The sequence below is a fragment of the Poecilia reticulata genome, linkage group LG5 (assembly GCF_000633615.1).
Source record: "Poecilia reticulata strain Guanapo linkage group LG5, Guppy_female_1.0+MT, whole genome shotgun sequence".
Classification (NCBI taxonomy): Eukaryota; Metazoa; Chordata; class Actinopteri; order Cyprinodontiformes; family Poeciliidae; genus Poecilia; species Poecilia reticulata.
Genome location: NC_024335.1, coordinates 4008975 through 4035941, shown reverse-complemented (window position 1 = coordinate 4035941; position 26967 = coordinate 4008975). Strand labels below are relative to the sequence as shown.

The following is a 26967-nucleotide window of genomic DNA, read 5'->3' as shown; positions in this document are numbered from 1 at the left end:
ATATATATATTTTATGAAATCTCTAAAGAAAAAGAATAATAATACTTCACTTTCAAAATGCCAGTGAAACCCTCATGCTCCAACCTACTTTTGGAACAAATTTTATTACATTTCATTTCTTCTAGAAATGTATTCTCTTAATGCCTGCAAAGAAATCCCTACTGGGATTTTGACTGGATCTTCCTGACATTTACTTTGTGGTCCGGGGAGACGGAGTTGGCTCATTTCGGCTTGGTCAGTGGTTTAATCTATTTAGAAATTATAAATGTTCTCTTCCATCATGTCATGTTTGTATTTCAGTATCCTCTTTTATTACTCTGGTATCATGAAATGATTAAAGTGTGGTGTCTGTTATGCTGCATCAAAGATTGATGCTTTGACTTTGAGTCCAAAATAAATCCTGTATCTCTTATCGCCCCCTGCTGACAGAGAACTGGGATCGCTTATGTGTAAAAATAAATGATAGAAAATACCATGTAAGAGTGGTGTAATAACGGGACAATACAGTTATTTACTCTGCAGCGCAGTTTAAAAATGTTTTGTGTGTCGTTTTACACGCAAATCTTTTGTAACTTATCATGCAGTATCATCTTGCAAAGTGAAGCTGAAAAGGGCCAAAAAAATAGACCAAAACTTAGATAAATATCTGTTTAAACAGATGCGCTAAGTTTGTGTGTGATGAAGGCTCTGGACTTCACAGAGACTGTAGATAATGTAGATATCTATGCTGATTTGTGCTGCATATATTATCAAAAGGAAAAGGTCACAATCAATCTACAGCTGCATTCTGTAAATCAGAAAACCACTAACAAGTCTATCGTTTAAAATAATCCAGTCCAAAAAGTGAAACTCATAGAAATTAATTATCTATGTACAACTACAGAAATCTGGGGGTGTGTGGGGGGGATATATATATATATATATATATATATATATGTATATTTAATGTTGCTTTATCAAAGATAATTGATGAAGAAGGTACTTATTTAAAATGCAGTATCCAAGCGTATCAATAAAAGGTTTAGTGGAAGGAAGAAGTGTTTCAGAAAATGGGTTTTTGACCAAAATGAACTTATTTCATGCTTCCCTATGCTTCAAAGCTTTATGGACGTGTTTTTTTCTCCCAACAGAGACCTGCTTGCACAGCCAAACAATATGAATGGTACCGAGTTAATGACTTTGGTTTCCACAAACTAAACTGACCTCTTCTTTCAAAGGAAGATTAGAGTCACAAACTTGACAGCTGCTATTAAAGTAACATGTGCTTTCTTAATACCTCAGCAGACATAAATGCTAATCGCTTCTGTGGCTTGTTGCACTGATACAGTAACTTATGAAAAAGCAGCCCCAACCTCTAGCATGATTTGCAGAATTTACGTAAGCTGACATGTCTATTTCAAAAAATACTGTAAAGTAGAAAAAGGTGCCCAAGCAACAAGTAAAAGAACAACAGTCCTGATATGAATGTGAAGCAAAGCACATTCGGGAGTTTGGATTTACAGAGGGGAGCATGAGTAATGGTGGCCGGCATCACCAAAGTGAAAAACAAATTATTTTGTGATTAAATTTTTTTTACTTCTTCAAAAGTCACCAAATATGCGATATAATGATGAAACACACTTTAGTCCATGCTCATCAATAAAAATGGGATGTCAGTGTCATAGTAAAAATACTTGCTGTAATTTTGGCAGGCTTATGCAACCAAGTCTGTTATGTAATTAAAATGAATTTAAAAAAATGTGGGTATTAAATTAAGCATTATAATTTTATCAGTAACAATCTTAACCTAAAAAAAATGTGTCCATCTCTATTAACTTTCTGTGATGGCTGACAAAACTTGTCCAACTGTTGACGTATGTTTGGTGACAGAATAATTCCCGGGGCCACAAATGTTCCCTGGCTGCACTCTGGACTCCCCACAAATGAGTTTCACTTTTTCAAATAAATTACTTTAATATATTCCTGTTTTTTTTTTTCTTCCAAGCTATTCTAATGTATTGTACAACTTGTTCGGTCTGCAGTCGTGTTTGGCGAAGCTGTTAAACAGGACAGAAGATGCACATGTACAGTAATTTTTATTTAGAGGCCACAGCTCTTGCATATTACAACTGTTGGCTTTCATAAGGCAAAAAAGCAAGAATGAATCCACCAGCTAGTTCACACAGAAAACAGAAAGCATTTAGGGGGAGGGTAGGAACCCACAGGCATGCAGCGATGGCTCAGAATGCAATGTACAGCATTTTTATATTTATATATATTTATATAATATATACAAAACAACAGTGAGACCCAAACAAATGCCAGACATCTCATTCTACACAATTACAGAACAAAGACAGACCAACTTTTTTTTTTCTCAATAAAAAAAATTCTTTTTGCTCTTTTTTTGTCTGTAAAAGTGCAACTCAATTAAAATAGAACCTGTTTCTAGGCCTTTTTTTTTTTTTTTTTTTTTTTTTAATGTTGAAATAAAAATAGAATCTTCCAAGTTATCAAAATGGATCTATGGGCATATTGCATCTCCTGAACACCCACTCGAAATTCAAGATTCCTGTCGGAGCGCGTCTAATTTAGTAATCGAGGTGAGACCACGTAGCGTCGACACATGATAGGAAATGCAGGTTCTGGACTTACTGTCGGTGGTAGCAACAGTGAGCGGACGACAGCTCATCTGGATCAGCCGTAAACAAATACAGTTTTTTTTTTTATTATTATTTTCAGTTCAAAGCAGTTGGCATTCACTTAAAAACGGACAAGACAAAGAAAAGGGTCCACACACTCATCATCACGACAATGTACCATTAATGAATGTAGAATACGACAAAGAAGCGCCATATAGGTTTGCATTGGACAGGGGACACACCGATTAATCTCACTCAACATTGTCAAACAAATGGTTCTCCATATTGCTTAGTTAACACATAGAAATGAATTTAGAAATGAATGAAGACCAAAGATAGGTGCTATCTTTATTATGACACAGCTAAACTGCCAATCATGGTTATTTTAAACATTTTTATTTACTTTTTTTTCTGTATAATTTCTATCTTTATATTTAATAGTTCCTTCAGAGGCAAGTCGAGCTGACAAAGAGGTCCTAGAGTGGCTATCTGAGTTGGTACATGCATCAGTAACCAGGCTAAAGTCAAAAGTGTGAACGGGGAGTCAGGAGGGGGGTTGGTGGGGAGAGACGGGCGGTTTTGGACAGACAGACGGGGTGGGGGGCTGAGGGGGGGTCGGTGCGCAGCCTCTAGTCCTCTTCATCCTCCTCGTCGCTGTCCTTCATCGAGATGCCCTGCATGCCTCCTTCCCTCACTGAAGCAGTGGCCTCCTCCACGGTCAGCCTGTTGCGCACCGTCTCGTACATCTTGCTGTTCAGGGTGGAGTCCAAGACACCCTGTAGGCGGAAGTCTCTGTACTTTTTCTGCGAGGCGAAAAGAGGTCCGTCAGCTCGGAGCGCCGCTGATTTCCGGGCATTCCACCAACCCCCCCCGCCTCCCCGCCAGGCGTTTTTGGTCTCACCTTTGTGATCCTGATGAGGATCTTGAGCTGGTAGACGTGGAGCTGCTGATCCATGCGTTCGGTGAGCCAGGTCCCCAGCAGGTTCATAGTGGCAGTGTACCATTGCTGAAACACATAAACACAACACTCTCCAGCAAAACACACACACACACACATGCTCAAGACACCATGATGACGTAGAACTAACCTTTAAGACACATGGAAACATCTACAACTATACATATACAGTGTACGTTACAAGGTTAATGTTCAAGCGCACACATTTTTTTATTTCTTAACATTTTTCCACATTGTGCCATATTATAAGCACAAGCTTCAATGTATTTTGTCTTGACTTTACAGATATGCCAACAATAACAGGCGGACAATTGTGAAGTGGAAGATAAATTGTTTAGCTAAATTAAGATCTAGAAAGTGTTGTTTGCATTTGCATTCAGCTCCCACGACTCAATACTTTGTAGAACCAACATCAGTTGCAGTTACAGCGTTGGAGTGTTTCTAACAAATTTGCCCTTCTAGAGAGTTGTTGGCCATTTTTCTCTGCAGTTCCGCTAACACCTTCAGCACAATCCATCGTTTCATCAACTTTGAGCAGCTTCCCAAGCCCTGTTGAAGAGAAGCATCCCCAGAGCATGATGCTGCCTCCACTGTGTTCATAAGGATGTGCAGTGTTATTTTTCTTCTGCAGATGTATTCCAAAATGTTTAAGATTGCTCTCCTCTGACCAGAATTACCAGATCTTTATTGGGCTTCACATGGTGGTGGCTGAATCATGCTCCAGGGATGCTTTTCTTCAAAGAATAAAATTATTTCAATAATTAAAATCCTAATAAAATACATTGAAGTCTGTTGTTGTAATGTGACAAAGTCTGAAAACGTTTAAGGGGTATGAGTACTTCTGCAGGACACCTTAATGTGCTTTAATAAAAACCTCAGACTGTAAATAGTGGAAAAAGGCAAAATAAGAGACTCTTACGAGAAATATACACTCTGTTAAATTAATCTATTACCAAAAATATAAGACTTAAACCTGTCCTATCTGAATTCATTTACAATTACATGAAAAGCCATGTTTTTGCTTTCAAGCTAATGCTAATTTAAGTAAAGACTGTTAGTTTAAAATAGAACAAAACAATTGGTGTAAATTTTGCATATTTATTCAGCCTGATTGGGGATAACTGTGTTTTTCTGACTCATGTCGTTACAAAGAGTTTCCAGTCCGGTTCTTGGTACATGTAGAATATGCATCAACAGGCTTTTAGACCACTGTGGCTGCATGTGGACTGGATGCAGTTTGAGGTGAATTTCCACAATATGTTTAACAAGTGATTCTAATGTTCACTTCTGATAGAGATTACTGTTGAGAATTTATCCTGAGCTGTTTCTGTAAAAAGGTGGACATATTGTTCACATTCCCATTTTGCTATCTTCTCCTCTTCGTGCACATTAGATATTATTGCTGATTTTACATGCATTTCCTGGCCTTGTGTTTCTTTGCATAGAAAGTTCACCTACTGCAGTGTTTCTGTCCTCAGCTGTGACTTTCCTAAATGAAACCACTGAATAAAGCTGTTGCTACAGTAAGCCATGATTACTCTCTTTGTTCCTCTTTGTCAGAGAAAGTATTTCTTTCTCAGGCTGTTTGTGTTTTTCTTTCTCTCTCCAGTCCTCCCTGACTGTAACCAGGTTCACTTAACCAACTTTCTGTATGTTTAACAATGAGCACAACACTTTGTAGTTTTGTGTATTTTTAAAGTTCCTTAATATCAAGGTTGGACGATATATTGCAGACATCATCGTCGCAACATCGCGGTGCAATATTCGCATCACAAAGGATTGTTTGAAGTGCAATAATTGTTGTGCAGTATATTCCAATTGTTAAACAGTTTTATGCTACATATGTGAAACTTAGCCAGCTGAACTCAGCCTCATGGGAGCACTGGACACATGGACATTGAATAAAATGCTGAAGAGTGATGGAAGCACAGATTAGAAAGAGAGGAAAGAAGAAAATAGGCTTTTTTTCCACACCTGATGTTTACTAATATTATCTCCATTGCAAGATTTCTAATGTCCTGCAGCCCAACTTTAGAAAACAAATTGTTGTGAATTGGTGCTGTATGAATGAAGGAAACTGATTAGAAATTAGCCACAATTAGATGCAACATTATCATTAAAAGAACAAACCACAGAAAACTAAAAAAAAACAGCAACACATGCCAAAGCTAAAGTAAATAACAAAAATGGGACAAATGGCATCTTGGAAAAAATGTAAAGAAACTCAAGAAGTTCAAGTTAGCTGCTGTGTCTCTTTGTCGTCATTTTCAGTAGGTTGAGAATTTTTTTTTTTTTCTTAATCTGTCACTTTGTTCTCAGATGATATCAGGGGGCTGGGCTTCAAAGCAGAATTAGTGGTTTATCCAAATAAAGTCAGGATTTTTAGTACAACGCCATGGGTTCACTTCTTAGTTGGCTTTGTTACTGTGGTAACCAAGCTACTCTGGAGCAGGGCAATTTAAATGTAATATTATAAGTCTGGGTGGCAATTAAAATAACTAAAAGGCAATGCATTTGCTTTTTGGACTGCATTGGTTTTACCTTTGTTGATAATTTAAGTTAATTTATTTGGTAGAGACTAAGCCCATTCATTAACATTTTTTCTAGATGCGCCATAATTACCCAAAAGGTTATTTTTCATCTGTTGTCCCTGTGAAAAGAAGATTTAAAGCAGCCGGAATTAGTACGAGGATCACTTTTCAGATGTTCCCGTTATGAATGGTGCATATGGGTAAGCACCATTCATGATATTCCTCTGTCAAAATGTTACTTTTGCTGTGACGTCTTTTTTCTTTTCTTTTCTTATTTAAAGATTAACTGTCTGTCCTAGAATAAAATACCCTCAACTGGTCAGAAAACTCTTGACTAAACTGATTAAAAGGTAAATAAAGTTAGCCGTTTTAATTCCACTTTCAAGCATCCAGCATGATGAGGTAAATTAATATCCATCAGCACAGACTGTGCATTTCTCTTGTCTTATATTTATTCAGGAGCAGTCGTATAAATGCTGTGGCAAAGGTCCCACATGCGAGAGCTGCAATGTTTATGTGACAGAATCTTTTCAAAGTATCCCAAAATATCTGCTGCAGCTCAGCTTCTGCGGTGACAAATGCCTGGTAAAGCAGGGACAGAGAATTATCATTTGATGGCGTTGTTTCAGTTAGTTTTGCCATATCTCTTTTAAAAAAATTGAGAGATATGTTGAACCAATTTTGTAGCATATGGTTAAGTGTTATCTCTTACAGAAGGTCAGCAATTTATGCGGATCATCAAATTTCACCTAACTGCTAAACAAGATAGATTGATTTTATTCAGGCTGCAGAGTTTGCAGCAGCAACTCCCATCTGAGTTTGAGGAAACATCAAAAGGTTCTGCCTAGAGAGTTGAGCTAACGGCTAATCAGAGTACAGCTAGTTCCAGAACAAATTTCAGGTGTCTTATGACAACTGCAACTCATTTCAATGTCATGGTTATGTTCTGATCAAAGAATCCAGATTGGTTCAAATATATTCCAAAATGTCAGAAACGATTTCCATCCAAGAAGACCAACATATCGCATCAAATATTAGATTTAGCGGAGGTAAGATCATTTTCAGGTATAGAGCCAAAGTATACAGCAGGTAAGATGTTGTCTGCTGATTGTAAGCCTCAGATCAACTTCTGTCTCCATTTGCTTTTAACATGGACAATTCCTAAAATCTGTTTATATGTATGACTTGTACTTAATTACTATCAGACGGCTAAAATTCAGTGCATCCGCACATTGACTTCTGGGTGCAGAAACTGCACACTTTGTAGCAACAAGACAGAAATTTCTCAAGGAAACTGCTGAACCTACTCCATCTTTGTTGTCATCTTGAAGCACGGGGATTAGCTGTATTTCAAGAAACAGCATGTTTGGTTCATTTTGATAAATTAGAAGATGCTGGAGCTCTGATCCCTGGTGCTTTTAGGTGGCTTAGTTTGAGCCCAACTCTGCCCAAAAAGTAACAAAATCCTTCCAGAAGCTTGCAGTTTCTTTGATCCACTCCACACAGTCTCCAAGGAAGAAGCTCCAGATTGTTACTCCGAAATAGTTCAGCGCAGCAGTGATTACACAATAAGAGCTTACGGCCCAGTTGGAGGATTTGGTTACTGCTGGGTGGAGACAGATTGGCCATTTTCTTGTTTATGTATGTATGCTAAACTAAGCCAGTGTGTCCTGGATCCAGCCTCGGATATAAGACAGACAGAAGTCGAGGAGAGTATGTATAATCCGGCTCAGAAATATGTGCATTTTTAAAATGTCAAAGTGACTCTTTCATGAAGTCTTAAAAGCCAGATTGAGCAGCTACTGAAAACTATTTAACTGAAGGTTTCAGCTACTACCAATGAAATTTACAAAACAAAAACATTGGAAAATGATCCTGTCACAATACCGCCTACACTTATTGACACCCCTGGTAAGGACATGAATAGCAAACCTTGAATGAATTCGTCTTTAACTGCAGTATGATGATTTTATAATGAAAAACACTTTAAACATTTAATTTGAGTGCAGTAATTCACTTGGAAAATCCACTGTAATTTAAAAGAAAATTGGTAGCACACCATAATAATTGTCAGTAATTTGGACTTCACTTTGATTAGGTTAAAACAAGAGTTTGAAACTATTCATTAATCTTTTTCCCCATACTATTCAGTAACAATGAGAATGTTGCAGAATATTATGCAACTAGCAAAGCTTCAAAATGGGAAAGACCAGAGAACATTCTAGTTAAAGTAAGGCAGGTGTGTGTTTCTCACCGTGGGTCAGGAAATAATGACAAGAAATAAGTCACTCATCCAAATGTGCCCTTTTCCACAGTTAGACCAATAATTAAAACATGTATAAACTGGAAAGGTGGCAAACAAGGCTGGACAAAAACCCAAATGTATCTTCCCACAGCACACAATAAGGGAAGTTAAAGACATCTTCACATCTCACAGTTGGAGCACTAAAATCTCTTGCACGGAAAAGCAGAAAGTTAGTTTAGACTTTTAGAGGACACCTCCTTAATAAGCCTTCCTGTTTCCTGTCGGTGGAAGTCCCTTCGTTTGTATTACGTATACCTTAAGGTTTTCCAAAAAAAAAAAAAAAAACCCAAAACAAATAAATAAATAAAAACCTCTTTTCCAGAACCACCAAACCAGTACCGGTTCGTGTTCTGGTGTGTTGAAACTGCAGCAAAGAGTGGCATCTGAATTTACACAAACTCCATACTTTCCAAATATCCAAACACTATTTCCATACTAACTATTGGATTGGGAAGTATGCCATGAACCATCCCTCTTTGTCTGATCATTACAAAAGCTACTTAGATCACCAGGAGAAATTAGTCCTGGTAGATGAGATTTGATCCAAAAGATGAAAATGTGCACGCGAATCCCATGCCCATTGTTAAGCATGTATGAGGATCTGTGATGCTGTGGGCCTGTTTGCCTTCCAAAGTCTCTCATGGTATCATGAGCTCTTTGAAATGCCAGGAGAATTTAAATACAGTTCTGGTGGACTCTGACGGAAAAACGGAAAGCAGGTAATTATCGGGGTAATTTACATTTCAGTGATCCAAATCATGATGAAAATGCTTCACCAGACATAAAACCAACCTTCTTCTTTAGCCTTTACCTTTCTTCAATCTTGTAAACAGCGAGACAAAAGCTTAACTGCAGGTGCAGGCTGCTAGTCGACCTATTCAATTTACGAAAAATAAATCTCTGCTTTATGGTCCCACCTTGTGAAATGTTAACGATGAAAAAAACCCGTCAGTGAAACGTATTCAGAGTGTATACATAATCTGATATTTTTTTTAAAAAATTACATTTCTTAAGATTACTCATAAAAATACTGCAATAAAAACCATATTTATTTAAAAGCTTATTTTCACATCTTTTCCAGGGTTGTCAACAACTATAAAGAATGTTCTACACTAACTGCAGACAAATTACAAAAAAAAAAACTTAACTGTCTCTCAGCTTCTGCTGCAAATAAAACTGGCAGTTCTAGTCACAAATGACTCAGAAAGAGCTTCTTAAAGGTGCTCACTGATTCTGCACCCGCTGGAGGGATTTGGCAAAACTAAAGCAAGTTGTAAAGTGCTAAAAGAATCATGTGTTTTTTAAACTGCAATTACCTTTTGAACTCCTAGAAAATGTTGAAATCCATATTTTGAAAAAAAAAAAAAAAAAAAAAAAAGAAATCTGCATGGCCCATCTATTACTGAAGGCAATTACTTAGCCTTTATTTATAATTTATTCAAGTGGAAATGCTGAGCTGCGTCGGAAACGCCCGACACAGCAGATACGAAACAACTGCGGGGGAAAATGAAATTATACTCGTGATAGGAGTTCATTAGCGAAAGAAAATAGGATGAGAGTGAGTAAATGGTTAGCAGGCAGAGGGGAGCAGGGTGCTGTTTTCTTGGAGCTTTTTTTTTTTTTTTTCTCTTTCTGCGGTTTGCTTCGGCTCATTGCTTCCCAGAGAACAGCACACATCTCTGATAGAAACGGTAAATCATACCTTTAAGAAAAAAAAAATAAAAAATCAACTTTAAACCTGTGAATAGGCAGGAATGCAGGAGCGGAAAGGCCGAAATTAGAAGTGTGTGGAGTTAACAGGTTGTCAGGTTGCATGTTTTTTGTTTAGCTGAGGGTTTTGTTTAGATCAGGTGCAGATGCCTGTCCACTTCACAGTCGAGTTGAGCATGCAGTGCATGCAGACCTCGCAGAAGACGTGCTAAGGAAGGCTGCTCTATGTGCAAATGAGGCAGAGCTCTGAGGAGGAGGGTCATGCTAGAAGATGTACACAGGAAGATTATTTGACTCTAAAAATCATGCCAACCAACATAATGTGATAAAACAACGCAACGCAACACTAGAGATAAGTGCCACTTTTTTTTTCTTTTTTTTTCCTTTACAGAAGGAGGCAGCAGGAATGGTGTTAATCAGAAAAGAGGAGATTAAAAAGGATTGAAATAAATTAGTGAAAGAAAGACAGATAAAGTAGAGCCTTTGCAGCAACAAGGAATGACTTTTCTGTGCATGCAGATGAGTCGAGAGGCATGCATCTGATTCAAAAGAGGAGCAAAAAACAGAAAAGCTTAGTTAACATGCAGTTTAAATTTGCCATAACTGACATGTTCACAGCTTAGAGAGATCTTTTGACTCGACATGACAGTGCTCGGTGGGACTTCAGAGCACTCTGGGGCCACACAGAGGACACAACGGGTAAAACGCCACATTTAAAGGAAACGGTGATGAAACACAGAGAGACATGGTAACCCCGTGGGGACCTCAAAGACGAAAAGCAGACCCACTTCACAACAGCTTTATGCCTTGTGCCAGGACAAAAAAACAACAAAAAAAAAAAACAATAAAAAAACTAACAAAAAAATAAAAAACAATCAAGTTTGTCTGGCACAGGACTCCTTCTTCTACAGCCAACACAGAAATAGAAAACCAAAGGGGGCCTTCTGAGCGTCTGTCAGACATTAGACGTCCACGCCACTGCCTCACAGAGAAAAGTGTCTACCCACAGAGCTGTCACACACCTGAGCAGACGCCGCTCTGTACAAACAGTCACTGAATGACATGAAGCACACACGTCACAGCAGTATGTGTCAACCGAAATCACACATGGAGGACACATTTCTGCCAATGTATCCCGTCAGGATTATGTTTGTTAAGACAGTGCTCTCTCTGCTAGACACTGGTTCCCAACTCATTCGGCTTGTGGCAAGTTTCCATTGAACCTTCTCCGCATTTTGTCACATAACAGCAGCAAAGCTTGATTTGTTTTATTAGGTTTTAATGTGACGTACACAATGTATTGTGACATTGTCATGCTAAGGGGATGTTGTTGTTTTTTTTTCAGCTGGAACAGATTGAATGCTCTAGTTAGGTGAAAACAAAAGAAAGTTCTTGACATTTATGTCGTTGTTCTTCTTGCTGCTTTTCCGTAAAGGCAAACGTTGTGGAGTGCACGACCAGAATTTGGCCTGCAACAGATTCTCCCAGCTACGCACGGCTTCACGTCGGTCCAAAACAATTATTCATTATCATGAAAACATTAAGCTTTGAGGCCATGGTGTGACAAATCGTAAAATAACTTAAGATGCATAAAAATTTTTGCAAGTCACTGTATCTAATACGAGTCTGTTCTGTTTTCTAATCTTTAATCTGAGTGTGGGTCCCATTTCAAATGGCCTTAGTTTAATTTTAAAGCACAGCTGGGGGCCAGTGGGGCAATTTGTTAAAAACAAAAGAAAAAAAAAAGTCATCTCTTTATATTTTCCCAGGGAGCCAGACTTTCATGTAATCTTATAAAGTGTTTAGGATCGATATTTCTTCCGGCTTTCTGAAAATCTTTCAGTTTGTCTTGAATTGCTCTCCGCTTTTTCGTGTTTAGGTTCAGCACCTGACCCTTTTATTTATTAAGGCACTTAACTCTGACCTATGAATCATTCAGGCGCTAAAAGAAGAACCAACAGTGTGTCCACAGACAACCTCACAAAGAGTCAAGTTTAAATTGGATCTTTAGACTCTTAGTTAGCAGCAGCCTGTCACAAAGGCACGCTTTTTTCCTATTTCTATGGTTGAATATATGAAGTAAACAAGTCTGACAGACATAATGGAGTATTTTAACACCAACAAGGTCGTTCTTAAATGCCATATTGGCTGAAATCTTGACAAATGACTGTGGAATGAAGAATCTTTTTGCTGGAGATTTTTTATCTTGTATATATATTTTTTTATGATATGCCCTTCAGATACTTTTCTTCTGCTTTAGCATTTATATGCCTGACATATTTTATTTTTGCTCTCCATTTGTCAGATTGTGTTATTCTTTTAAGCATGACATGCTGCCACATTCAGATGCTTGGATTGTAAATCAGGGGGAAAAGCAGCCACAAAAAAACTTTAAAGGAATCATAGCAAGAAGTTTTTGAAAAACAAATATAAATAAATAATGGTCTAAAACTGCATCTACATGTACTCAACTAAAAAAACAATTTTTTTTGATATTGTGCACTATAAAATATTAAAAATACCAAATAATGTAACTATAAAATTCAAAATATTTTCATAGTTAGTTTTAGAGAAAAAGAGTAAAAATGTAAAGCCGACTGACATCTCCTTACTGCACCAGGCATCCTGACGAATGGCCAAAACACAAGCCTGCAGCTCCCAGAGGGCTGACTGAATTAACTACACACTTCAATATTTAAAGCACAGTTTCTGAAACGTAATTGTGCCTATTAATATACATGTCTAAAATACTGATGTTAGTTTATAAATCACTGAACGGTTTAGCACCACAATACCTTAAAGATCTGTTATTACTGTACCAACCATCTAGACCCCTCAGATCTTCTGGTTCTGGTCTGCTCTGCATCCCCAGAACCAGAACCAGACGAGGAGAAGCAGCATTCAGTTTCTACGCACCACAGATTTGGAACAAACTTCCAGAAAACTGTAAAACAGCTGAAACACTGGGTGCCTTTAAATCTCAACTTAAAACCCACCTGTTTAGAGTTGCTTATGGCTAAATTAGGGTTAGAGTACGGGTTTTGATGTCTTCCATGTCTTTAATGTTTTTAATTTTTTTTTTTTTTTTTTTTTTTTTTTTTTTTTTTTTTTTTAAAAAGGGGAAAAATGAGGGTGGAAAACGATGAAAATTAAAGTGGAATGGAAATGGAATGGAACCAGTTAAAGTCCGCGGGAGGGCAGACTCCTCTAACTATAAGTTAGTTAAATTCTGTGTGGGACGGCGGCGTCCTCTGGTAAGGGAGTTTGTTTTTTTTTTATTTTTATTTATTTTTTAATTTTCTCTCTTTCTCACTGTTTGTTTCTGTTTTTGTTTTAATTGTGTAAAGCACTTTGAAATGCCTTGCTGCTGAAATGTGCTATACAAATAAAATTTGATTTGATTTGATTTGATGTCTATGGGCCTGGATGGGCATATATTGCAGAATTTAAAATCTGGATTATCCTTTCAGCAGATCAGGTTCAACTGGCTCTTAAATACACATTTACATAAGCATGCTATATGGTCTTCCATATAGAAATGTTTTCATTTTGGAGCAACAGGTGTGTTTTTTCTGTGTACAAGTAATTTATTCATTTGGAACCTGCAGGCAGTGAGCAGGTGAGAGGCCAGGAGGGTTTTCAGCTCAGAGTGAGCTGACAAATGTAAAACAGAGAACTCCAGAAACTATTTTGTTGAACTTTAAATTGTGTTAATGCAGCTTCGCTTTATTCAGGGGAAGGCTGTATCAAATATCAAATCAAATATTTTGAGACAAACAGGAGTTCATCAATAGTGTGCATCTTATTTTCCGTGTTGCATGAGATGCTTTTATTCATTGGTTCATTGTCTTCATTGATTTGTTTGCAGTTACGGTTGGAGTAAGCGTGAAGGGTGCTTAATATTTCACTGTCCACATAATAAATTGGATCAGGATGCCAATAAAGGCATTTTTAAATCTACTTATGTCGCCCCCTGGATTAACCTCACAACCTGATGTCGGTGTATAGTCTTTGATTTTATGTCAGCAACACACACAGTGTAATTATTTCCAACTAACAGCTACATTTTGTTCAGCTAAAATTTTAAAACCCCTGTTTTTGAGTATGCAGTTTGCATACCTGTGCTGAAGAAGATGTAGAATTTAATGAATCTGTGTTTCCTTTAAAAAAAATAAAATAAAAAACAACTAGTGTTCATGTATTTAGAGTGAAATGAAGTAAAGTGCCTCTGAATTGGCCACCATTATGTGTAAAGTGATGTATCTCCTCGCCTCCGAGGGTCATGTGATAGCTACCAATGTTTCGTAGCACAACGTTCGAAGAAAGATGCTAAATACATCAAGCAGAACAACATTTTCCTTTTGTTTTTTCACAAACCATGACCTGGAACTGCATTGAAATGTGTGCTTCAAGCCAAATTATCAAAGAATTGTCTTAAAAAAGGGATCAAGCACATCAGTAAAACACCACATATGTTGTCTTTAATTGATGTGGCAGTTTTGTTTGATGACGTGTTTTCAAAAAACAAGATTTTATGAAAGAACTCTAAGTTTGATAATAACTACAAATGTAGTCTTAATGGATGACCTTACGCTATAAATTCCTTACACTTATTTAGTTTTTTGATGACAGAAACATTAAAATATCTGAATAACTTCTGAAATTACAAGAAGCTTATGTAAACTAAGAAAACATAAACCAACTAAACTGATACGAAAAAGCTGGCAAAGGCCAAGTAATGTTTTTTTTTGGTGTTTTTTTTTTTTATTTCAACCAGAGTGAAATTAATTTAGAACTGATAGTTGTTAATGGTAAAAAGCCACTGGATGTTAGCTTTCATTTTTATGTTTGGAAACAAATCAAGAAGCTGTAAGCTATCGTTTTTAGTGGCGTGTTGTCTGGACAGCAGATGATTAAGGTAGAAACTTCTATTAAGTAAAAATGTTGTCACTGTTATATAAATGGAGATGACAGGATTAGAAATGTTATGGTTGAGTACCGTAGAATTACAGCATAAATATAATAAATATAAACCTGACAAAATGTAGAGATTTTCCTGCTCTTTAAAGCTACTGAGCTTTTAGACGTGTATTGTACATGGCACTGATTTCTATAAAGCATCAGACTGGGACTCACTAGTAGTCTGCATTCCTTTTTCTTGTATTTTCTGCTTTAATGACCCTTTATATAATATATTTGGAGCCTCGGGTTGGGAACCATTGCTCTGACAGATAAAGGCCATCAGATATGTTAGCCTCTGAATTGGCCACCATTATGTGAGACACCCTGCAGTGTCACCTAATATAATTCATGCCATAAAGTTTGAAACCTGGGAGTGTTGGAGTGAAAGAAAATCATATCTATTAGATGGTGTCCTGGCATTAGTGCACTAAAGAGAGTTCGTTTTTTTTTTTTTCCCACAGAGAGCACTGCTTCAGATAATCCTTTTTTAGACGATGCTTTTATGGACTCTTTGTAAGTAAAGTTGTTGTTTTTTTAATACACAAAGGCCCAAAAGCACTGTGGCAATGCACATCAGAATGCAGAGGGCAGCTGTGATTTACAGAGAAAAGAGACAGAAAAAGAGAGAGAGAAGTAGAGAGAAGAGAGGTAGAGAAGATCAGAAAAGCCTCTTCCACCAGGCTGAAGCACACTTCCTGGTCTCAAAATGGGACTTATCCCTCTCTGCCCTGTTGTTTTGCCACATTTTGGTAGGTCCCTCCCTTTTACTGAGAGGAGGAGACGGCATCTTACTTACATCAAATAACCTTTCTATATACACCTCCTCATTGACCTTTTCACGGAGCATGTCCTGAGAGTGGCGCATAAAGGTCACGTAGCCATCTGCCACGTCCATCCCAGGTTTCTGTGAAAACAGAGGCACAGCACTGTCATGACTCAGCAGATGACTCCACACTGGAACACAACGGGTGCCACTGGACGGTTTTCAGAGAGACAGCAACAACATAAAGTCATGAACATAAAACGGTGATGCTACTGAACTTACAGGTACATCCACATATTTTGAGGCAGCTTTCACCTGAAATAAGAACAAAATCTGTCAGATACTACTCGAGAATGTTGGCATTGCCATTTGTGTTGCACTAGCTTGAGAACTATGAGCATAGTTTTAACAAACCCGCCGTTCTCCAACAACAAATACCAGAGATCCTACAAATATTTTACACGTCCAAAGGCGCAAAAGACAACAAATCTTATTGTAAGTGTTGGATAATTTGCTGAAAATTTGCACTTGGCCTCATTTATGTAAATGAAAACACCTGTGGGCTTTTTCAAGAAGTTAGCATTTGATGACAGAGTCAGTTTCTTCAATTGACAAAACTAAGAGGAGGAGTTGTGTGACTTTTTTTTATCTTTCCTGCAGAAAGTACTACTAGTTCAGTATTTCTGTCTAGGTATGTCTTTATTCTTGTTTGAAATTGCTGCCAGGGCTACTGCAAAAAAATAGACTTGTGTATAATTTGTTTGCATACATTTTTTCCCCCAATCAAAAATACTCTAACCACTGCGTTTATTTTTAGATATGTCTCTTTCCTACATGCACTTTGTGCATTTTCCCAAACAAATACTTCCCAAGTAGTTTTGCTAAACAGTCTCTTTCCTTCTAGTTTTTCTTAGCTTTGTGTTGCGGTTTCTCTGCTTTCTCTCTTGCCGTCAGACCGTCAGTTCCCAAAACCACAGAAAAAGAAATACTCATAAAAGCTTGTGGGGTCCAAATAACCCCATCTGAATTCAACTGAACAGCTTTTAACTTACTTCTATGGTGGCTTTATTACTTGTGAAATAATTTCCTGACTTGGTTCGCTACTTGATTTTCCCACATCATGTTTGATGTATCCAGTTTAAAAACAACATAAAAAAAAACCCCTCATATTTTTTGTTGTGCTTTACACTTCAGAGCAGGAAATAGTTTGACTACATGTTGGACGTAACTTCTTGCATGTAATATGTGGTGTTTTAATCTTGCAAAATACAATCAATTTTTAATGTTATTCTTTGTGAGGAGTAAAACAGCTTGAAGTGTTGAAGCCTCATCTCACCGTGAAAGACAGGAAAGACGAAAAGAGAGTTCCTTCATCGTATCTGGAAATTTTAGCCAACACTCCCTCTAATATAGCGACAAACTGACAAAGAAAAGAGAAGATTTAAAAGCAAATCTTTCATATATATATATTTTTAAATTTTCTTAGTTTTTATATATGTTAACATTGTTTTATAAAATAATAAATACATTTTGTACCTTTGCAACCAGAAGTTGGATCATGTCCTTCACACTCTCCTCAATCAATTCGTCTATCTGGGAGTGTAACTGTTTCTACATAAAATAAAATACAAATAATTTAAAAAAAGTTAATAAAAGTGGACATAGAACATTGAACATGACTCTTCAACATCTCATGAATACATCAGTGGGAGGTTTTACCTCTTGGCCCAACTCCATGGCACATAGTTTGGCTGATTGGTCCTTGGCGTCCACCATCACATTGAACATGGTGCATAAAGATGGAGAAATACGGAAGTCTGTGGACTTACTGCTCTTTGTCAGCTTGGACTCAAATGCCATCCTGGTCCTGAAATGCAAGCACAAGATAATGCACTTGCAAACATGTTCAAATCCCTTTAGCACTTTTCCATTCTGTCACATTACAACCACAAACTTCTATTTTAAGTATTTTATTTTGATTTTATGTGACCACAAATGTACAATAAGAGTTACAACTGAATTGCTTAGAGCAAAGCATATTAATGTGTCAGAATGGCCCAGTCAAAGTCCAGACCTCAATATGAATAAGTATCTATGACAAGACGAGGGAATTGCTATTCACAGGTGCTCTCCAGCCAATCTGTCTGAACTTTAGTGATTCTTACTGTGGGATTTTCTGTATTTCTTCATTTTCTATGCTTTTGTGTCATCATCCTTCATGTTTGTGTGTTTCCCTAGGTGACATTTGACTTTTTCTGTCTGCGTCAGATTATAACTTCAGACGTGGCAGAAGGAACATAGGAAGTAGTGCAACCCTTGGAGAACTCCTGCGGCTTTAGCTCTTGGCATATTTCAGTGACAACTTGTTTGACACTGAAATAACTGAGGTTTTTTTAACCAAACCTCAATTAAACTGTTAATCAAAACATGGTGTCTCATGGGATTATCTAAGATGAGGGAAAATCATCATTAGAGCTAATTTGCAAAGAAAGAGCAACGCTAGTATCAGACCTACAGAAAAAGTTGATTTTACACAATTTTTGCAAAGGGAGATCAAATAAAAATGTTCAAAAAATGCCCAGAAATTATGCATAACTTTTGGTTTCACTTCATAGTTGTGAACTTTTATGTTGTTCTATCCCATTAAATCCCAATAAAACTCTCACTTTTGCTGTTAAATAAAAAAAAAAAAAGCCAATTTCTATAAAGCACTGCAAGTCTTCGTACCTCTTGACGCAGTTCTCTATCATGTTGCTCGACATGAGCCTGATGCGGTTCTCGAGGTGTTTGGCAAACTCCTCCTCCGGCCAGTGCAAGTCTCTGATGAAAGTCTGAAGGGCGTCCAGCTTCCAGAAGAGATCCTCTGATGTCCCAGAGCCGTTACTGCCATCAAGCCAAACACACATCGGTCAGAAGGTAAAGGACGCGCTGCTGCGGCAAGCGGCTCTAAAACTGACAAGCGGAAGGGGATTTGTTGCGGCAGGTGCAGAGGAGGATGCTGTTCCTGTACATCCAAAGATTTTACTCTCACCATACACCGACTGCTCCATCCAGACGTCTACGTCACCTTCTGCTGGCTCAGATGTGTTTGGACAGTCAGTGTATGGGTGAAAAGGTGTGGGTAGGGTTTACGGCAACAAATCAATAACCACGCTGCAGAGCATGATTATTGATTGATATATGAAGAGGTAACATGCAGGTAAAATCACTGCAGATACAGCCGCTGTTAACACTGTAAGACATAGAGGAAGGGAAATGTAGATGTGAGAGAGGGCAAGAAAATGTTCAGAAAAAAAAAACAAAAAACTGATGATGTACTTATCAGAGGCCCTCTCTCAACATCCATTACCCTGGACTATTGATGCCCCCGAAACAAACCATGCAGACCTTTCTGTTCTGGAGCAGAGCTGATTGGGAATCAGGAAATGTTTTGAGGCGAGAGGGAAATGTGATAAAACGGAGAGGTTTGAACTCTTGGCTCAGAGCCTCTCTGCTATATCATCTCCAATCGATGGCTCTTGTCGCTTCGTCCCAATCAGACCACTAGCAGGTGGTAAAGGTCAGAGATGGACCTATGGCATGTTGCTGAGCATTGCTGTTATGTTCCTCTGCATCCCAGATGAGCCCCTGTTTTTGCTACAACCTGTCTTAATTGGCTGCAGTGGATAGTACTTTTACTTTTTTAAATTAAATACACCCTTTCGTTTTATGAATTGTGCACCAGTTAAATTTTTACATAGCAGCCCATGAGCCATGTTGTAGCAGTCTTTATGGGGGAATGTCTGTGGATGTCATAGAGAAAAAATGTTATTTGTAGAGTGGAGATTTAGACTTATTGTCTTTGGTATTTTTGATTCTGCACTCATTGTAAATCCTGAATTTACAGCATCCTCCACATATAGACACATTGCTAAAGATCTATAAAGAAACATAACCTTAAAAAAAATAATCTTTTGTTGCAGCTGATAAATGTAGAAAGGTCCAACCTCTGATTTGGGTCTATTTACTCAGTGATTAGTGAAAAAAAAAATCCCCCACAAGGAAACAGCTATTTTGTTTTGCTTAACAAAATAAATATTTCAAAAGTAACAAACAATCCAAACAGTTCATCTTGCCACAATACTGAGTTTATCTGTCCACCATGCAAAGAGGATTGTTAGAAAGGTAAAACAAAAAAAACAACAAAAAATCTGAAGTCTGCCTTGATGACAGTAATGTGTCAAAAATGAAAAAGTGAGTTTCTATTCTTTCACCACAAACTTAAAAATGAAAGATTTTATGCTAGCGTTACACATGAAGTATGTGCTTAGATTAGATGAGTTTGAACTGTCTGGCAACAAACAGTGGAAAATAAGGGTTGCTGGAAAGCTCCAGGACATTTAAAAAATATATTGTGGTCTCTGCCAGAGTACTGAAAATGACTCATCACTGGGGCTTTCAACAGGATAATTATTCGTAACACGTGCAAATCAACACAGAATAGGTTCACCAGATAAAAAATAAATAAATACTTGTTTTATCTCTACAAACTTATTCTCATTTTTTTTTTATCTCTGCAAACATAAAACACCTTTGGAATGAGCTGAATGAAGACACTATAAGAGGGAATCTTTTCATCTATTGATGAATGGTCAAATATCCTTCTCTATGCTCCAGCTTCATAAAACATTATAGGTTTAGAGTAAGCACCTTCTTTTTTTGGCACAAAGCAATTGTGCAGTGTCATTATCAATAACTATGGTATATATTACTTAATGTAAAAAATGCAACTCGTATAGAAATACTTTGCCCCCACTAATTAAATGAGCTCAGACTCAGCATGTGCAACTGCAATAAAAGATCATTTTCTTTTAAGGCCTAATTAATCTTAAGTAAATGTGGACGGTGCTGCACATCTACATGTTTCTTTATGTTTTCGTCTTTATCTCCACACCTCAGCTCAGCAGCATGCATGTCGAGGCAAATGAGAGCCTTGCGGCCTCTCATTTCAGGAAGCAGAATCCCATCTACTCTAACTCAGAGGTACCTTGGCATGAACATGAACTTTATCGAAAAGAACTGACATCAAGGAAAACAGGTTTAACTTTTCATTTTGTGAATTTGATGCATACTGAAATATAATCGAGAAAAAAAAAAAAAAAGAAGTCATCTTCATACCAAGTTGCTCTCTGCTTGCTCTACGAATCTAGAGTGAACTAGTTGAATACACACTCAGAGTCATATATAGCAGCCATCCATGACGGGGTTGAAAAGCTAGGCATTTGTGGAAGGTTAACTGATAGTCCTGCTACTGGCACTGGCAGATTTGGTACTTTGGGAATTTGGAGGTTCACATTTGGTAGATTCACATTGGGCAGATTACTTGTTAAACTCCTGCAGAAAAGACAGACAAAAAGAAACAAAAAAAAGAATCCATAACAGTGGTGTGGGAGCTGTAAAAAGCCATGTAACACTCATCATAAAAGTAAAATCTGAAAATAGGAGAAGGAAGAAACATACAGTAGAACGCATAAACTAATATCAAAGAGACAATATACGGAAATACCCATGAGTCAAGAGAGCTGGACACAAATATGTGATGTAGTAAAAGCAAGGAAAAGTAAGGAAAAGAAAGGAAAAGTAAAAATATCTTATTTAATAATATTTGGCGAAAAGCGATAAAATGCAACATTTAACATGTTTAAGCCACAGCAAATAAATTATAACAGAGACAAAACAGACTGAAAAAGCACATATTATGAAGATTAGTTAATAGACAAAACAAAAATATTACATGTTGTTCTGATCCCAATGTGCTTGAAAAGAAAGAGAAAAAAAAAAGACTAATGGCACATGCATTAATCAAAGACTACTTCCAGAAATAAATAACCTATTTCTTTCAAAGAAAAAAATAGGTTTTTCAGCCCACTCTTGGCTCATTCTTTAACAGTGAACCTAAAGGAAGTCAGAGGGAACGTTATAGCTGCTCTTTGAGATTTTTCAGCCTCCACACGGTCATTCTGTTGTCTGAATATAAAAGCGTTGCATGTGCAAGCATCCTACAGCCTTGCAATAAAGACACAGGCTCCTTACTTAACAGGCTCCCAGGACTCCCTCTCAAAGCCCTTATGGATAGACTGTGCGATGGAGGACTCCATCAGATCCACATATCTAACCACCAGAGGAGCATACAGATCCTGGAGGTGTTTGTGGAACTTTCCATTGCACAGATAATCTAAGACGGGGGAAATAAGATGCGACATGGGAATATTAGGACCTTCAATTTAGATAAAAGTGTCCAAAGATAAACGAGCCAAGGCTGGAGCTCACAGTCTGTCCGCAGGAAATCATTGAGGAGTTGGAAAAGAGGAAAGCTGTCCCAGCTCTCAGGTGACTGGATCTCCAGGGCAGCATCCATGTCGATGCCATAGAGGGCCAGGAAGTTTTCGGCGTGCTCCACCATAAGGTCTGTCCACCATGCAAATGCCTAGAGACACAGCAGAAGGATGAGAAACATGGTGAAAACGGCCTTTAGACGAGCTAAAGGAGGAGGAACAAAGGTTCTCAAGTGAAAACACCAGAGGTGTGTTAAAATATATTTGTATTCTCTGATTAAACTTGACATTATTGGGACTTCACTGAGCTTTCGTGCTTAGACCTGACACTTCTTTCATCTCTCTTCTTCAAATGTGAAACTAAATCCAGCAGCTGGTTTGCTCGGCATAACATGGTTGCTCACCGTCAGCTCAGCTCATTTCTCCAGCTTTTACTGGACTTTTGTTGAGCTTAAAGGAACATACTGAAATCTGGAAGCGATTCAAATCGTGTTTCTGTTTAGTCATCTAGTAAAAGTTAAGAGAAAAGTGTTTAACTAAATGGGCAATTGTTTTACCATTGAAATTAAAATTAGAAGTCAATTCTTAAATAAAGTGTCCACTTGTTCTCTCAAAAATAACTAAACAATGTGTTAAATACGATGCAGACCTTTAAAATAGTTCTATACTCTACTGAAATATTTTAGGTGAAAATTTAAAGGTGCCACTTGGTGCACACTGACCAGCATCATTGTTTTTATTTCTGAATTAGACCCAAAGTGGATTGGTTTGAGGCTTTCAAGCAAATTTGGAAATGTGTAGATTACCTATTTTTGTACTTAATCGAACATGGAAAAGAAAAACACAACTTTTATCTCAATATCAGCAAAGACCCTTGCATAGCTGTGATTCTATCAACAGCAAACATTGTTAATTATGATCAGGTCTTATTTTCACTTATGCCAATGTACCAGAACATTGGTACATGTTTCTAGTTGCTTATATTAGCAAATAAGCAACTAGAAACATGTTAGCCAAAAGTAGCTTACGTTTTATACGCAATGTTACCAGCAGGTATTGCAAGTATTGACTAAAATATTATCTCTAACTGAATGGCTAACAATATAAAGTTAAATACAACAAACAATGTGTACTCTTAAAGAGAAGAAATATTTTAAAATAAGTGGTTTCATTCTATTCTAGTCTTAACCAGCTCTGTGTTTTAAGTCTTAATAGGTGCTAATAACAGTATGCAGCTAGGTTGGTGTCATTTATTTTACACCTTACTGCATGAAAACATATTGGTGTCTTCCAAAGATGTTTAAGCTTCCTCAGATATTTATTGTCTCATTTTTGAAGGTGAACATACAAAACTTGACCTTGCTTATTAAACCCTCATTCAATCTGTTGGTTTATGTGTGGTATATTGAGAATGCTTGTCATTACATATTGCATGAGTAACTCCAACTTAACTGGTAGGAATTTGTTGATGCAAAAATATTTGACTGATTTGCAAAGTTGTGTTGCATGAACAGTGCTTTGCAAAAGTATAAACGCCAGTTGAACATATTTTGTCATATTATAACCTCACACTTATCAATATTTTTCAAAATCGCCATTCACAAAGTAGTACAAACCCGATTAGTGGGAGGAAAGAGACACATGCTGTGTAACATTTGCTTTATATAAAGCTATGAACAGATTTGGGTATAGAGCCTGTAAGTCTTTTAGGGTCTTGACAGATTGACATTTCCCCTCATTCTCCTTCACAAAATAACTCAATCGCAGGCAGATCAACAAAGAGCTATTTTTCAAACTTGGCAACATATTCTTTACCTGGAGTTAGGTCTGGACTTTATCTGGGGCATTGTAACACTTAACCTGAAGCAAAATGGCTTTCTGTCAAGAGTGACTTTCTTCTTGCCACTTAATCAAAACAAGATTTGTAAACAGCTGGAGGTTGCATGTTATTCTGCAACCTCAAGCAAAAACACAACCTCGTGTTTTTTCTATGACTTTGCATTTTGGAGTTTTTATAATATGAAGCACTTTCAACTGCCTTGTTGCTGAAGTGCTATGCAAATTAACTTGACTGATTGATAGAATATTGCACATAAACAACAGCTGTCTATAGTTTCACCAGAGTTACCACTCTTGCCTGCTTTCTGATTCATGCTACTCTTGCCCAGCCTGTAAGCATATGCAGATGACCATGGCTTGATAGGTTAGCAGAAGTGCCCTAAACAGTGCTTTGTAACGTTAAAAGCTAAGGATACTGTTTTATAATCTAATCCTGGTGTATACAAGTTTATCCCTGACAATTGCATCGAGCCAGTATTTACTCAGTATTGAGGTAACTTCTGAATACAATTTGTTACACTGATTTTTTGTTGTTGTTGTTGTTGTATCATAGTAAAATGGCTCTGAATGCAAATGGATGCCCTTTCAGATTAGTAGTGAAAACATTAGAGAACCATGTATCCTTTCCCCTGCACTTCACAGTCATGTCCAACTTTTTCTGGATCTTTCACAGAGTGACAGTAAAATAAATTAAGTTTGTGGTTTTAATGTGGCAAAATGTCACAATGTTCAACAGGTATGACTACCTGTGCAAAGGACTGTATGCGCCTTATCTTCAGCACGATTTCGATGCATCAAAGACAAAAGTGTGTTTCTCATGCAAAAGTGGATCTCCCTGCATGCTTTTCTCCGAAGCTAAGAAAATGAGGGGGTCCACCATTCACATCAGCAACAATCTCACAACCCACTAGATGTGAATGTGACTCATGCACATCTTTATATATAGGCACACCAAAGACTGCAGCCCACAGCATGTCTCCACTTGAAGAATGGCTTTTCCAATTAGTTAAGTAAAGTCTTTGAGATTCAGATGACAATTTTCTGGCACGGTCAGAATCTCCTCACCCTTTGACAGTAGTTGCTTAGCTGGCAGTCTTGGTTTATTTGCTTATCATTCAGGATAACATGTTGCCAAATTCAGAAGCTTAATCCTTTCAAATTGTTCTGCATGCTTTTACTTTTAACCTCTAGCCGTGAAGGTAAAATTACCACCTGGAATAACAATGGCAGACAAACCCACTTACCCACCAACTTACCTGCCCATTCCTAGAATTAAAAAAAAGCATGAAAGCTCTATTGTTAGAAATAAAATAAAAAAGGCAGCAAACAAGCCTTTCTCCACCACAGTCAAGGAAAAATACTCTCATGAAAGTTGAATGAGAGGACGGTCAAATTTTTTGTCAGGTTAGGGACAGGAAAACGCTGAAAGGTAGTGTAGCCTCCAGCCTTTGATAGTGGTTGAGAGACGCAAACAGGACTCTGAGAAGTCTGTGTCATAATGAGAGTTCAGGCACAAAGACTGCAATCCTGTATCAGTCAAACAGTGTTAAAGGACCAGTCCAGAGGGGGGGTGTACTGATGCTGAGGGGGTACGATATGTGGAATCATCTGCTTTGACATGCACAGAGCATTATGGGGGAGGGGTTCTCATTCAGCTTGGCTACATACCTCTTTTCCCTGCTCGGACAGTCACCAATCATTAGACAGTAAAAACACAGGAAGATGTACAGAACAATAATGTACTTTGAGTCATTTGTTTGAAAAGGGTTTATGTGTTAAGAACAGATAGCAGAAAGGGATGGAGGAGGAGGAGAAGCTGGAAAAGAAATGCTTGAACAAGTGCGGACTGTGAAATCAATTGTCAGATGGAGAAGGAACAAATGTTCACGGTGGATCAAACTTCAAAGGTTCATATGGAGCATACTTTGGGAAATTTTCTGGTTCGGCATGCTTGGAGAAAAAGGAAACCTCTTTATGGCCTGATGAGCATGCTTAATGATCACAATCATGTTGTGAAAGCTAATGTGCTTCTAGTTTTTAGATTTTTATACAAGCTTGCTCTCATATCTTTGACTTAAAACCCACCCAGAGCTACAGCAGCTAAGAGTTCAATCTCTGCCTGAAATGTGCCTCTTGCCATAGTGGCTCATGCCATACAAGGGGGTTGTGATGGGGACTGAAGAGGAGAAAGAAATATAAATACTGTACCGATTGATCTCCAGAACTTGTGACTGCCGCCTGTCAAGCATATTCAGAGAGATACAATAAATCTGCTTTATCTGCATATTCTAAGACCATACTGGATCACCTGCAGATCTACACAGCTACACATAGTCATGTTGTTCTCTAGCAGAGTATTTTAGAAGAAAAAGTTGAACAATAATAAAGCTCATTCAGTGTTTTAAAGCAGTAATATTTATCTTCTACTTAAAGATTACATTGAGAAATACTGCAATTTTTAACTAACTGTGTATTTTTCAACTATTTTTGCTTGTCGGATTAAAACTACCTCTAGTAGAGACAAACTATTATGCTCATCCTTATTGTATATAATTTGTGGAATAATAATCAGTGTTTATGATGAACATGGACAAAGCATGTGCAACTCAAATGCAACAATTTATCATTCTACAGCCATCAGCTGGTAAGATGGGCCCACAAGTTTCAGTTTGTTCTCAGAAGTACTCATTTATTAAATATATTTATTTATTTATTTATTTTAAATCCTCACAGCATAATATTGGTAGACTAAATCCACAACACCAAAAATACAAAAGGTAACAAATATTTCTGAACACCTGGAACATAAAGAGATCAAATCTAAAAAAGTATTTTTGAAGAAAAATTGATAAACAAAAAGCTTGATAAAAGATTTGTAAACATTTTTTATCCGCAAATTAGGCTGCATCACAGTTTGAGAGCCATTAATTTAAATGATTTTAGGAGTCTAAACAAATAAAAATC

The 26967-nt window shown here is 37.4% G+C and overlaps 1 protein-coding gene across 11 annotated transcripts in view; it reads right to left on the bottom strand.

The window, feature by feature from the left end:
* Nucleotides 1–2058: 2058 nt before the first annotated feature.
* Nucleotides 2059–26967, bottom strand: part of cadpsb (Ca2+-dependent activator protein for secretion b) — a 91222-nt gene continuing 66313 nt past the window's right edge. For 4 of the 11 annotated variants that reach the window (XM_017304696.1, XM_017304698.1, XM_008408751.2 and 1 more), the window contains 13 exons: nucleotides 26212–26241; nucleotides 25672–25680; nucleotides 22160–22316; nucleotides 21923–22064; nucleotides 21062–21223; nucleotides 18578–18733; nucleotides 17570–17717; nucleotides 17387–17461; nucleotides 17187–17270; nucleotides 16133–16165; nucleotides 15884–15991; nucleotides 3523–3627; nucleotides 2059–3424 (listed from right to left, as the gene is read on the bottom strand). In XM_017304696.1, the coding sequence (XP_017160185.1) occupies nucleotides 3251–3424; nucleotides 3523–3627; nucleotides 15884–15991; nucleotides 16133–16165; nucleotides 17187–17270; nucleotides 17387–17461; nucleotides 17570–17717; nucleotides 18578–18733; nucleotides 21062–21223; nucleotides 21923–22064; nucleotides 22160–22316; nucleotides 25672–25680; nucleotides 26212–26241 (1383 nt within the window). In that variant the 3' untranslated portion in view covers nucleotides 2059–3250. The remainder of the gene's footprint in view (nucleotides 3425–3522; nucleotides 3628–15883; nucleotides 15992–16132; nucleotides 16166–17186; nucleotides 17271–17386; nucleotides 17462–17569; nucleotides 17718–18577; nucleotides 18734–21061; nucleotides 21224–21922; nucleotides 22065–22159; nucleotides 22317–25671; nucleotides 25681–26211; nucleotides 26242–26967) is intronic. The other 7 variants (XM_017304702.1, XM_008408758.2, XM_008408759.2 and 4 more) reach the window with 4 other exon arrangements.